Source organism: Dromiciops gliroides, chromosome 6 (assembly GCF_019393635.1).
Source record: "Dromiciops gliroides isolate mDroGli1 chromosome 6, mDroGli1.pri, whole genome shotgun sequence".
In the NCBI taxonomy this organism is placed as follows: Eukaryota; Metazoa; Chordata; class Mammalia; order Microbiotheria; family Microbiotheriidae; genus Dromiciops; species Dromiciops gliroides.
This window is the reverse complement of record NC_057866.1, coordinates 55469194-55483194: the sequence shown is the minus strand read 5'-3', so window position 1 is coordinate 55483194 and position 14001 is coordinate 55469194. Positions and strand designations below refer to the sequence as shown.

The 14001-nt window shown below is 40.0% G+C and overlaps 1 protein-coding gene across 4 annotated transcripts in view; it reads right to left on the bottom strand.

Moving 5' to 3' along the window:
• Nucleotides 1-14001, bottom strand: part of SBF2 (SET binding factor 2) — a 496438-nt gene that overhangs the window by 116382 nt on the left and 366055 nt on the right. For all 4 annotated transcript variants that reach the window (XM_043970029.1, XM_043970030.1, XM_043970031.1 and 1 more), the window contains exon 17: nucleotides 12015-12083. In XM_043970029.1, the coding sequence (XP_043825964.1) occupies nucleotides 12015-12083 (69 nt within the window). The remainder of the gene's footprint in view (nucleotides 1-12014; nucleotides 12084-14001) is intronic.

The following is a 14001-nucleotide window of genomic DNA, read 5'->3' as shown; positions in this document are numbered from 1 at the left end:
TTTTTTGCAGGGCAATGAGGGTTAAGTGACTTGCCCAGGGTCACACAGCTAGTAAGTGTCAAGTGTCTGAGGCCAGATTTGAACTCAGGTCCTCCTGAATCCAGGGCCAGTGCTTTATCTACTGTGCCATCTAGCTGCCCCCACATGACTGATTTATAAAGCAGCAAATTTATTAGTCACAGAAAATATAAAAGTGAATCCTATATGAATAGGCAGTTTTCAGATGAAGAAATCAAAGCTATCTATTGCCATATGAAAAAAATGCTCTATTATTGATTAGAGAAATTCAAATTAAAACAACTCTGAGGTACCACCTTATACCTATCAGATTGGATAATATGACAAAAAAGGAAAATGATAAATGTTGGAGAAGTTGTGAAAAAATTGGAACACTAATGCATTGTTAGTGGAGTTGTGAGCTGATCCACCCATTCTAGAGATCAATTTGGAACTATGCCCAAAGTGCTATGGAACTGTGCATACCCTTTGGCTCAGTAATACCACTACTAGGTCTGTATCCCAAAGGAATCACAGAAAAGGGAAAAGGAACCACATGTACAAAAATATTTATAGCAGCTCTCTTTGTGGTGGCAAAGAATTGGAAATCGAGGGGAATGGCTGAACAAATTGTGGTATATAAATGTAATGGATTAATTGTGCTGTAAGAAATGATGAGCAGGCAGATTTCAGAAAAACCTGGAAAGACTTAAGTGGACTGATGCTGAGTGAAGTGAGTAGAACAAGGAGAACCTTGTACACAGTAACAGCAATACTGTGTGATGATCAGCTGTGACAGACTTGGCTCTTCTCAGCAGTGCAATGATCCAAGACAATTCCATGATAGAAAATGTTCTTTACATCCAGAAAAAAGAACTGTGGATTCTGAATGTAGATTGAACCATACTGTTTCTACTTTTTGGTGTTTTTTTTTCCTTATTGAGGTTTTCCCCTTATGTTCTGATTCTTTTTTCACAACATGACTAACACAGAAATATGTTTAATGTGACTGTACATATATAACCTATATCAGATTGCTTTCTGTCTGGGGGAGGGGGAGGGAAGGGAGAAAAATTTGGAACTAAAAATCTTATGGAAACAAATGTTGAAAACTATCTTTACATGTAAGTGGAAAATAGTAAAATACTTTTATGACAAAAACAAACAAACAAACCATTCAAAATATCCTGGGTGGGGGTAGAAGGGGGGGAAGTGAATCCTAGGCCAAATCAACTGATCATGGAATAATAATTAATAATTTAATGTACTTGCCTGTAAAATATTTTAGTCTTTACTAAGCCATTGTATCTTGTTCTTTGAGATGAAAGTGATTGTTATTTTAAAAAATTATATTCCAAATATTCTGTTGCAGGTATCTTAAACTTGGAGAAGGATAAAGATTCATAAGGCATATGATGTGCTCCTTGAGACTAAGATATCTTTGAGAACAAGATAAAGTTATAATATAAGGTCAAACAGGCAACTGGAATTTGAAGCCATTTATCAGAAAAGGAGTTGTGCACATTAAAAAAGTCTGAAGGCTGCAGCAGTAGGCCAGACTGCTGCCACTTTACCCCTATTTCAATAATTAAAGGAGACCTCTTGGTTGAAACAGTAAGAAGTGTGATCTAAGTGAGCAAGGCCTGGATATCTCTATGGAATCAAACAACCAAAGGCCTAACTTAGCTGTGAACAATCACTCCAAGGAGCAGAGAAGTACTTTGGAACCTAGGGATGACATCATTGTGTTTTTACAGAGAAGAGTCAGCTTTCCTTCCCCCTCCCCCGCCCCCCCAGGGGCATAGGTTAAAAAAAGGTAGCAACACACTCCCTAGTAGTGGTTCCAGCAAAGCCCTGGCCAGGGAAGCGCTTGGGGGTGCAGGTGAGGGTGGGGAGAGGAATCTTGATGCTCTCCCCACCCTACCTTTACTCAAGGGTTAAGGATCTTGGGAACTTCAAAAGGTTAGAAGATACAGATCTCACCCTGTCACCCTGCCAGTGCTCCTGACATAGCCCTGGCTGACAGCAGCACTTGAATCCAGAGCCAAAGACAAATTAGACATGCTGAGGAAAAAGCAACTTCAGGAATCTACAGGGGATCCAGCAGATTTTTTACCAAAGGAGAACTTCAGAAGGACTCCACAAAGTGAAAAAAGAACTTTTAGCACCTGAGAGCTGTGTTACCCCTTTGCCCCATGGCCTATGTTTCATCTAAACTTGGGCCTACTTTCTCCTGGACTTTGTATGTACTTGTGGGAAAAGTTTGGCTATAAGTCTAGGGGCTTGTTTTGTGCCATCTCTACTTATTCTATTTCCCAAAGCTAATTAAATCTGGTTAGCTATTAATCAAGGGAGAGCACTCCAGGGGGACTTATGAATGACAGTATTAGAAAAACCTCATAGACTCTCAGAGTTTCCCCTAAAATTTCAAGGAGAGAAATAGTAGTTACCCGCTGGGGACCTGACCTGTGGTCAAAGTGGGATCTGGAAGCATGTGTCCAGAGCCTTCACTACAAATGTAAGAGGATATTAGTATTATTTATTATTACTTTTATACTTTGTCTGGTATATACAGCAGTAATGAGGAACTTATTGAACACTGGTGGCTCATTTCTTTTTTTTTTTTTTGCGGAGCAATGGGGGTTAAGTGACTTGCCCAGGGTCACACAGCTAGTCAGTGTCAAGTGTCTGAGGCCGGATTTGAACTCAGGTCCTCCTGAATCCAGGGCCAGTGCTTTATCCACTGCGCCACCTAGCTGCCCCCTGGTGGCTCATTTCTAAACTAGGTATGTCACTGAAAGAAATATAGCTAGGAGGGGGCTGAGTCAAATGGGAGACACTGATTATTAGAGGTCCTTGTAAAAATTTGGAGTAGGTTCAGTAGGCATGTAAGAGAGAGAGAAGCAATGGTAAGGTGACTATCCTCAGATAGAGACCACTAAGTTTGAGATATTGATGGCAGAGCATGATTTATTATGAGATCCATGGTATGGATAGATTGGTGCCTCATAGAGAGTGGTGAAAAGAGTTAAGGAAGAAGAGCTAAGGAGACTGAGGAACTGAGTGTCTGGTGGGTTATCAGCAAAGATAATGAAATTGCACAGGGATGGAGAGGAGAGAAAAAACCAGAAGCCAAGTGCCTAAGGCTACTAGAAAGGTTTAAGTGGGTTCTATAAGCTGGCAGACAAATGACCTGAGTAATTCTAAAGATGATATAAACAAGGAATATAGATCTTAGGAGAAATAGTCAACATATTATAGGAGAGACTAGGGATTGAAAAAGATCTTCATTGTTTGGAAAAACTAGCTCAAATCTACCAAGATCAAATCTAATATCCACATTTCAGTTAAAAAAAAATCAACAGCAGAACAGGCAAGGATGGCTCAGCAGCAATTCACGTGAAAAATACCTTGACATTTTTGTGGATTACAAACTCAATTATGGGTCAAATATGTGACAGAAGCATAACATCCAGAAGAAGGAAGGTATTAGTCCTTCTGTCTTCTGTCTTGGTCGGGTCACAGCTAGACAACTGAATTCAGTTTCAAGCACCATATTTTAGATTCCATGAAAGACTGAAATTTTTCTTAAATTTCCTTTATTAGAATATGTTTATATAGAGAGATATATAAGTATAATTTATATAATATGTATGTATGTACACATATTTATTGCATTGAAGTCAATAAAGGATGTCTTAAATATTATGCTTCTCTGCATTTAAAAATTTTTGTCTTAGCACATGCACTATTTTTTATAAAGGTAATATGTAAAGCTAGAACTATGTATATTTTTTATGATTCTGTTTTGGAAATCACCATAGGTGATTTAAAAAATTATTCAAATCCTCAATTACTTTTTCTTTATATTTCTGTTAGATTTATCCAGGCATGGAAGAGGTGCACTGACACCCCCAATAATTAATTTTAATATGGGGCTATGTTTGGCCTGAGGAAGATATGATACTGTACAAATAAGTGTTGACTGAAAAAAATGTACAAAAAAGAACTGTTGGTTCCACTCCTGTCTGAATGCATATCTCCAAAGGTCAGGCTGAAACACTGGCTTAAATGGTGAATGGAAACTCTTCTTAATAAAATATAAAAATCAGTTGTATGACTTAAAAAGTGTCTTCCTCTTCAGGGGCCTTAGTTTCCTCCTTTGAAAAATGAGAATATTGGACTAGATGGTTTCTAAGGTCACTCTGAGATGTAGCATCCTCTGATTCCGTATCTACTATGGATAATTCCAAGATTTTAAGGGGATGTGATCTCCCATAGAAACAGAGAGGTTCCCAGAGAAGGAAATCTAAGTATACAGCAATTTGTGAGGGGTTCCTGTATGAATATTCCCAACATAAAAGAAGATGATGCAGAGGACTCTGAGGAGACAGGAATGGGGAAAAAAGGAAATAAAAGAAGAAAGATGAGAAAAGCATGTGAAGAGGACACTAATTTTGGAGCCATCCCCAAGATCAGGCTTTGATGGAAGGGTCTGCCATAATAAACATTTAACAAGTCTCTGAGCCCAGAGTTTGAGGCGACCCAGCAGCAGAAAAGTACCTCTGCTGACCAGACCAGACAACTTATTTAGAAGAGTGATGCTGAATTCTGGGGATGATAATAAATAAAGAGGCTTCGGTCTTTTTGCCAGAAATGTTTATCCTTTGGGACCTGTCACAGGAAACGTAATTTATCCAGAGTACTAGCTCTGGAAAAAACAAAATTCCTTGTCTATTTTAAAGAACATTTTCTTTTCTTTTACATTTTACAAACCAAAGGGAAAACTTTTTAGTGTCCCACTTATTTTTATATTTGTGCAATACTCTCCTGCCAGGACCAACCCTGTACAACGCAGTGGAGAAAGCACTGGGCCTGGAGATAGATGACCCGAGTTCAAGACTCAGCTCCACTGCCACTTCTTAGCCATGGAATACTAAGAGTCCATTCACCCTCTTGGAGCCTTAGTTTACTATCTGGAGAGTGAAATAACAACACCTGCATTGCCCACTTAACTAAAGCACCTTTATAAAACACTATGTGAAATACTATCATTATGTTTTTGTAGTAAAAGATGGCTTATCTAGAACCTTTGTGGCACATTGGATAGAGCTCTGGACCTATAGTCAGGAAATCTGAATGAAAATCTGACCTCATATACTTATTAGCTGTGTGACCCTGGGTAAGTCTATAACTTTAATTTCTGTGACATTAATATTGAAGTGATGCCCAAATCATCAAAGGCTGAAGTACAATGGTTAACAATTTAGGAACAAGAATGTTTTATTTGTATGCTAAACCTCTGAAGATAGGTAATATAGCAATGATATTATTATAATGATCCTAAGCTAGTCTGACATTTAAGGGCCTCCATAAGCCTGGGTCATGCTCCCTTTCCACACTTATTTCACACTATTTTCAGGGAGGCAGCACAGTTGAAAGGCCATTGGTTCTAGGGTAAAAAGGCTTGGAGGACCTGAGTTCAAATCCCATCTTTGATGCCGTGTGGCTGTGGGCAAGTCACTTAACCTCCCCGAGCCTCAGTTTCTTCAACTCTATAGTGAAGGAAATGGACTCAGTGGTCTCTAAAGTCCTTGTCAGTTTTATATTTATGATCTACGCTCCAGTCAAATGGGCCTACTCACAGCCTCCACGACCATTTCTTTTCTCCTCTCTCGGACTAGCTATGCCTCTTTTCCTACCTTCCTCATCACATGGGTTGTGTCTTTTCCCAGTAAAGTGTCAGCCACTTCACAGAAGGGAACATGTTTTATCCTTGTCCTCCCAGGGCCTTTCACATACTGGGCTATTAGCATATTCTTGCTGGACTGGATTAGAATTTTGCCTTATGGCCCCAGCACAAGACAACTTTTCCTTTCTCAGACCCAACAAAACACTCTGTACTTCTCTTAGGCATCTGTAATAGTTATTTGGGAATGTGTTATCAGACTGTCAGCTCCATAAGGTCAGAGGCCATGCTGATAGGTTTTGAAGTTGGGAGGGACCTTAGAAATTATCTTCAACACCCTAATTATATGGATGAGGAAATAGAGGCTCAGTGCAAGAATGACTCGTCTAAGGTCACAAAGGTAGGAAAAATAGGACAGGTGGGACTTAAACCCCAGTTTTCCGACTCCAAATACAGGGTGTTTTCCCAGATCTTTATGCTGCCCTTCCACACCACATCCTATCCTACCCATTTATGTATGAGAACAAACGGGCTTGTGAGACATTTTTGTCTGAATAATAGTTGATTAACCAGAATGTGATTTTTAACAGTGATTCAACTAGAAGAGAATTTGTTAAAGTGTGTTTTCTGCATGTAAAAGCAATGGAGGAAAGCGAGAGATACAACAGTAGTGGCTTCAGTCATAAAGAATAAGATAGCCCCCCAATTGTTTTGCCATATCTACCCACTCTCTGGCTTGCCATAGCTTTTGTCAGCCATTTATTCCTAGATAATACGAGTTCAAAGGAATCTTAGATGCCTTGCCTGAACACTAAATATGAGAATTTGAGATGAATGGGAGAGTCAGTAGATATGGATGCTGCTAATTTAATATTTAAAGGGAAGGCCAGACTCAGGGCTGAGGAAAGCATTCTTTTAAAATAATGGCAGCTAGAGAAACAGAGCAATATGAATTTATAGGCCAGTTTTGATTTTCTCTTGAGTTGGCATATATTTGGCAAACTACACTTACACAAATTATTTTCTCAGGTGTTGGTTCAACTGATTTTCCATTAAGAAACCCTAAGTTTGTTTCCTTTGGGCTTTTTGCTTTTTAAATTAGAAGGGAGAGTCAAGCGTGGAATTTCACTGGGAAGAGAAGGCAATTGCCAACTGGGTATTTGTTATGATTGTATGAAGTCAAAGTTCTGAAATTATAAAGTAGGAACTTTCTTAAAGAGACTTAAAATTTATGTTTCTTGACCATAAAATCTTAATTCGGGGTCCATGGGCCTCTAATGGAGTCTCGTGGACAGATTTTAGGGGGCAGAGTTTGTGAATTTGGATGGGAAAAAGATGACTTTATTTTCACTAATGGTCATTCTGCTAGTTTGCCTCTGGAATAGGTGTATACGTCTACAGTAGCTCTTGAGCTGAGACTGTGCATTCACTTGAGGATAGCTCTTTTTCTTTAAGTCAGGCCTCTTTGGAATTTGTGTCTATTGTTATTAAATCTGTACTCTGGTGAGAACAAGTCTAACTCCTGGTCCACATAACCACCTCCAGGTGACCACTAACTAAAAGTCAGCATTTCCTTCAATCATGAATGCGGGCAATAACACAGTATTCTGAGGAGGCATCTGTAGGTTTCATCAGACTGCAATATGGGTCAATAACATAAAAAGGTTAAGAATTCCTGCTTTAAAGTGAGTGAGGAATTCTCTCTTATCATAGATCTTTACTTAACATTCTAATAAATCACAACTAATTTCACAAAACACTATCTCCTGAATGACATACAACATACTTCAAGTGTTCTCAGCTACACACTGTAAAATGAATGTTCCTAGTCTACAATGTGAATAAATCAGATTATTCATGTTGACTTCTCAACCTAAAACACATTCAAATGTTTTGAGTCTACAATTTAAATAAGCATGATCTTCTTCTATTAAAAGCCCAAGGTAGCACAACTAGTAGTATCAAGAAATGAGTGAATAAATCAGAGAGTCTCAGAACTGGAAAGGACCTCAGAAACTACCTAATTTAGTTCTGAATGAGTCTAGTACTTGAATGAGAATACCCTCTATACCACACCTGACCAATGGTCATCCAGCTGAAATACCTCTGGAATAGGTGTATACGTCTACAGTAGCTCTTGAGCTGAGACAGTGCATTCACTTTCCTTAAGTCAGGCCTCTTTGGAATTTGCATCAGTTGTTATTAATTCTGTACTCTGGTGAGAACAAGTCTCCTCCCTTTCCCCCAACCCTTCTCTTTTCCTCCCTTCCCTATTACTGTCTAGGGCACCTCCATGCTGTTAATTCTCCAGCCTCCCAACCTAGGGTCCTCTTCACCTCTTCTCTCTCTCTCTCTCTCTCTCTCTTTTTTTTAGTGAGGTAATTGGGGTTAAGTGACTTGCCCAGGGTCACACAGCTAGTAAGTGTGTGTTAAGTGTCTGAGGCCGGATTTGAACTCAGGTACTCCTGACTCCAGGGTCGGTGCTCTATTCACTGTGCCACCTAGCTGCCCCTTCACCTCTTCTCTTGCTCTCACTGCCCACGTCCAATCTGATGCCAAAGTCTATTGATTTGACCTTTGTGATGTCTCTCACATATGCCCCTTCCTCTTTGTTGGACCTGCTCCTACCCTAGTGCAGGCTCTCATCACCTCATACCTCTGGCCTTTCCTGATCTCCACCTCTTGGGCATGTGTCCCTGTGGCATGGCTTCTATTTGCACCAGGGCAAGACAGTTGCGTTTCTATTGCCGTCCTAATCTCCTGCCTGCAAAGAGGAGAGAAACCCTCCCTTTGACTCCAACCCTCCCATCTCCTGCTGTTTTTGTCCCTTGAGGGAAAAGGAAGAAGAAAGCAGGTAGAGAGCAGGACAGCCAGCTCTTGCTGCACAGGTTTGACTTCCATCTGCTGCACTTCTACTGTCTAATCTCCAGCCTTCAAGGGGAAAACGAGTGAAGAAGAACCTCTCATCTGACCATGGGACCATGTGCTTTTCATCGCATCTCATCCTGTGCTTGTCTCCTGCCTGATCTCCAACCTCTTCTGAGAAGAGGAGAGTGCCATTTACTCAATGAAGAATAGTCTCACACCTTATCATATCCTACATATTCTAGTGATTCTGAACCCCTACAGGTTATCACTCAAACTCCATTCCCCATCTTCCACCTCCCAATTCTATATTTCCATCTCCATCTCCCTCAATCCCCCCATCCCAAAGTCCCAACCAAATCCACCCCCTCCAACTCCTTCCACTGTGCCCTCTGGAATGCCTGTTCCATTCATACTAAATCCTTTCCTCTCCCACTCCTTCCATCTTCTAGCAATCCTCAAAACCTCACTTCCCCTTGATGACCATCCTTTCCAGTCCTGGCTTCACCTTCACTCATTCCCTTGGCTCCCTGGCTGAAGTGTGGGAGCTATATGACTCCTTGCTTCCTATGGCTACTTCCAGGTCTCTCTCTACCTCCATCACTCAATAATCTCTCCTCTTTTGAGGTCCATGCTATTCATATTTACCATCCAATCCAAATCCTGATAGACGTTGTCTACAGACTTGCAGGTTACTCCTCATCCTTCCTCAATGAGTTTGGTACTGGCTTACAATTCTCCTCTGCTCCCCAGTTTCTCCCCTCATACTAGGAGACTTCAAACAAACATAATGACTCTCTCTTGAATGCCCTTAAGACTCAGTTCCTCAACCTACTCACTTCCTATCACCTGTTCCTACGCCCCACGTCAGTTACACAAAGATGGTCATTTGCTCTTGTCGTCACTCACAAACGTACCACCTCCATGTTCAAGAATTCCAGAGTTCCTTCAATTGCCCACAATCTACAGGTTTTCCACTTCTTTCTCTGCCTTTCCTTAGCTAGTGCTACTGACCCTTTGTCCACAGTGCAACCTCCAATCAGTTGCTCCCTGAATTCTGTACCAGGTCATGTCCCCTGCACTAGATACTCTCTCCTCTTTTCCCCATTTTGACCACTTGTTGAACCAGTTCAACTCTATATTGTCCTCTTATCATACCTTAGATCGTACCTGCCAGGCCTCAGCTTTGGGTAACTCCCACTCTCTGCCACCTTTACTCCTACACACATGCTATTGAATGTGGTTGGAGAAAAATCACACAACTGTTCTATGTCTACTATAAATTTATTACCCAACTGTAACTGGGCCCTCACTATTCCTAGGCATCAACTCTCTATCCCACTCTCCACAGAGTGGCTCTTCCAGACCATTTTATCTCTCCTCAAGCCTTCCAAGGCTCCCTTTCTGCTTACCTTCTCACTTGAGAACCTTGTTTCATTTATCAGAAAGAGTTGAGATCATTCTCTTCTCTCCTCTTCCTCATCTCATATCACTCAGATGCCTTTTGCCACCATCTCCTCTTTCACCCTTGTCTCACACAGAGAGGTGGCCTTACTCCTTCAAACCTACACAAGTGATCCCATTCCATCCTATTTCCTCCAACAAATTGCTCCCTCTGTTATCCCTACGCCAAAAAAAACCAACCCATTTCCATATACAAAGAAGACCAGAAAAAAGAGAATTATATGGAGAAACACCTTCCTGGTATGCAAAGTTTGCTCTTTAAAAACTGTATATAGGGGTAGCTAGGTGGCACAGTGGATAGAGCACTGGCCCTGGATTCAGGAATATCTGAGTTCAAATCCGGTCTCAGACACTTAACACTTACTAGCTGTGTGACCCAGGGCAAGTCACTTAACCCCAATTGTCTTACCAAAAAAACCCAAAAACAAACAAAAAAACCCAACCCCAAAAACAAAAAACTGTATATAATAAATTGACATGTAACTTTCAAAACTGTCTAGCTTTTTTGAGCTTCCTTCTATTTTCTTCCACACATTTACAGAAATATCTGAATGGCTATTTTTTCTTCTTTTGGCAACATTATCAGTATCTAACTTTAGGAAAGTCTAGCAGATACAGCATGAAAGACTTTGTCAAATATCATTGTTCACTAAAAAAGGTCAAAAGCATACAAAGAGTAGTACCACATGTTGCAACACATTGATTATTAAGGGCTAATGGCTTTGAAAGAATCTGATGCTGGTAGTCTAGAAATTTTTTTTCAAAATTTCTCTATTATCAAAAGCATGCCAGACCTGAGATTCTATTTGTCGGTGAGACTTTGCAGCTAAAGACACATAAGCAGGAATGTAAAAATGAAACTAAAAGTGGAAAAAAGCAAGTCCAACAGCAAAGTTTCAGTTGAGAAAACCAATAATTCAATGAAGTGAATTAAACATATTCCCAAGATCTGAGCAAAGAAAAGACTAGGTAGATAGTGTCACAAGTAGAAACTCCTGCATATTTACATCTGAGGTCAAGCTTTAATAGGTAAAGATTAGATGTAGGGAAATGATATCCTCAGGTTTAACAAGAACTTCAACTATTTAAAGTCTTCCATGAAGAAGTGAACAAATGTATAAAGTAGCCACATTTTCTCTAAAAGAGCTAGAGATCTTGACAAAGTTTTGGGAGTTTCCATGTCATTGGCACTGTCACACAGAGTCAGCTGTTGGCAGGATTGCTAGCAAGCTGGTTTCTCTCCCCTTGGTGATAAGGCAGGGAAAAGCAATCCTCAGTATTTTGTAGAGATTTCTGATTTTTATGTGGGGGGAATTTGTCTGAGTTGACATTTAGATTATGTTCTAGAAACAAATTCCAAAAAGGTAAAGACCTGAAAGTTGTCCAGTTTCAATGTGATTCCAATAAATGATGATGATGAAGAAAAACTGAAACAAACTGATGGGCATTAAGTCTGATATCAAAGAGAAATTATATTTTCATCTTGTATTTTTATGAATATGACTACATCTTGTCAAAATTTCCATGTGATATTCATTATGGATTTAAGATAAGAAAAAAATTAAATAATTGGCCTTTTGAAAAAATTAACAAGCACACAGAGAGGTTTATTTAACATTAGATATATAAAGTGAGTGGTTAAAAGCTTTGTGAAGAAAGAGCAAGCAATTAGTTCCCAGATAAGCTGAGTTGGCATATTTTTCTTCTTTTCCTCAGTTTAAAGAGGAAAAAAATAGTAAGATGTATTCATGAAATTTTAAAAAATATATTCTGATTACTCCCTCCATTTTGACTTAGGAGACAATTGTAAATCAATCTATTTGAATAGGAGGATCCTTGATGGTATAGAACTTTTTTTTTTTAAATCTTTGAATTCCCTTTCTGGCAGAGGGCTTTGTAAGGGTTTGATAAATGTTTATTAAATTGAATTTAAATTAAGTGGAAAGCAATATGTTTAAGCAAATCAGAACCAACTTATTTTAATCTCATTCAAACTTACCCTGTAGAAAGCACTTGTCAAAGGTAGTAACGCTGCTGCAATGTTATATTCTTCTAAGGTTGAACAGTCCTTAAACAAAACAAAGAAACAGAAGTGTTATTACAGACACAGCCATTGAAAGACCAACTCTGAGAAAAGTCAATTGCGGCATCCCTCCTCTGCTGCCTTAATCTTAGGGTGACTTCTAAGGAACTTATTTTGGCACCTGTCCATTTATTACCCATTCTGTCTCTGTCCACTTCAGCTTGAGGACAAAAGCGTTATTATTATTATTTTTACTTTGTCTTCCAAGTACTTAGTAATAAGTGCCTTGTATGTACAGTTGCAGGTGCTTAGGAAACGTTGGCTGAACTGAATCCTAGGTTCCCTAAACTTCTTTCCTATGGACATAGAGGATGCAAGTTTGAAAGAGGGGAGATACAAAGGACCAGCTGAAGGAATTGGGGAGAAATGTCCAACCTGCAGGCTTCTGTGACAGATGTAGCCAGTGCCCAATATGGCGTCATCCAGGGTCAGAGATCTGGGGTGACAGGGATATTAGTATCACACCCAGCCCTAAAAAGGCTCTCCTAGGAATGACATTCTGCTCTCAGGCCCCTTTAGTTAACTCTCTTTACTTCCCAGACCCCTTTTCTTGGTGACGAGCAGCATAAGTCTCTTTCCTTCTTCCCCCACCTCCCTCACCTCCTTCAACAAATGTTTATTAGGCAGCAGTGATAGAGCAGGTGCTGGGGATTAAAAAAAAATGTAAATGAAACAGTACATTCCAGGTTGCAGTTTCTTCAATGGCAAATTACATTTTAGAAAAGCTTTGATGGGAAGTTGTTCATAAAAGGTGGATCAGTTTAATAGCAAAGGAAAAGGTAAGCTATAATAGCAAAACAAACAAACAAAAAAGAACCCTCAGTTAACAGTAATTGGAAGCACACAGAAAAAAAGCAATTTTATGTGTTATAGCTAAGATATTCACAAGGTGCAATTCTTCAAACATTTTATGGAAATTTAAAAGGTAAATGGAAATAAATCAAACCTATAAATGAAACGGTTTTCATTTTTATTTAAACTATATAAATATTTTATTTCACACAGGCTTTTGAAGAGAGCTAGTAATATGTGCTGGATTTTTTTTCTTTGGTGAGGCAATTAGGGTTAAGTGACTTGCCCAGGGTCACACAGCTAGTAAGTGTTAAGTGTCTGAGGCCAGATTTGAACTCAGGTCCTCCTGAATCCAGGGCCAGTGCTCTATCTACTGCACCACCTAGCTGCCCTATGTGCTGGATTTTTTCTGTCTCAGAGGAGCTCTGAAGTGGGTACCCTCTACAGATTCTGGAGTTGGGACAAAGAGCTACCTGAAGCCTAAAAGAAGTGCTCCTGGGCATGGGGTAGAATGTGTGCCACTGAGATTGGGCACCTGGGGCTATTCCTTCCCTTTCTACTGGGTCAGTTATTTCTGATGCTTTGGGAGGATGGAGGGAGTTTGCTTTGCCAAGGAACTTATCAGGGGTTTGACTTGCTGGGGAAAAGTAAGGGCATGGTAGACCACGCCACATGAGAACTGGTTATAAGAATCTAGAGATGAGGCTTATGGCATAGTAGGACCCTCCACCCCGATCTGAAATAAGAAGACCTGCACTGAAGTCCAGTCATGCCCCATACTATTTGGGAAAGTCCTTTCAAAGGGAGGGGTTAGACTAGAAGACCTCTGCAGCTTTATGTGCTGCGATGCTATGACATCTGTCTCTCCCAGTATATGGAGGGCTGTAATGTGGAAGAGGGATTCAACTTACTTGGTATGGCTTCTGAGGGGACAGTCAGGGATAGTGAGAGGACGTTATCAAGAGCCTCATTTTAGACCAATATAAAGGACATCAGTTAAAGGTGTCCAGTGATAGAAGGAGCAGCTTCAATGGTGAGTTTCTCTGTCCATAAGGATGGGCGTGGAGGTTGGAGTAATACTTGTTAGGAATATCGTAAAAAGGCTTCCTAC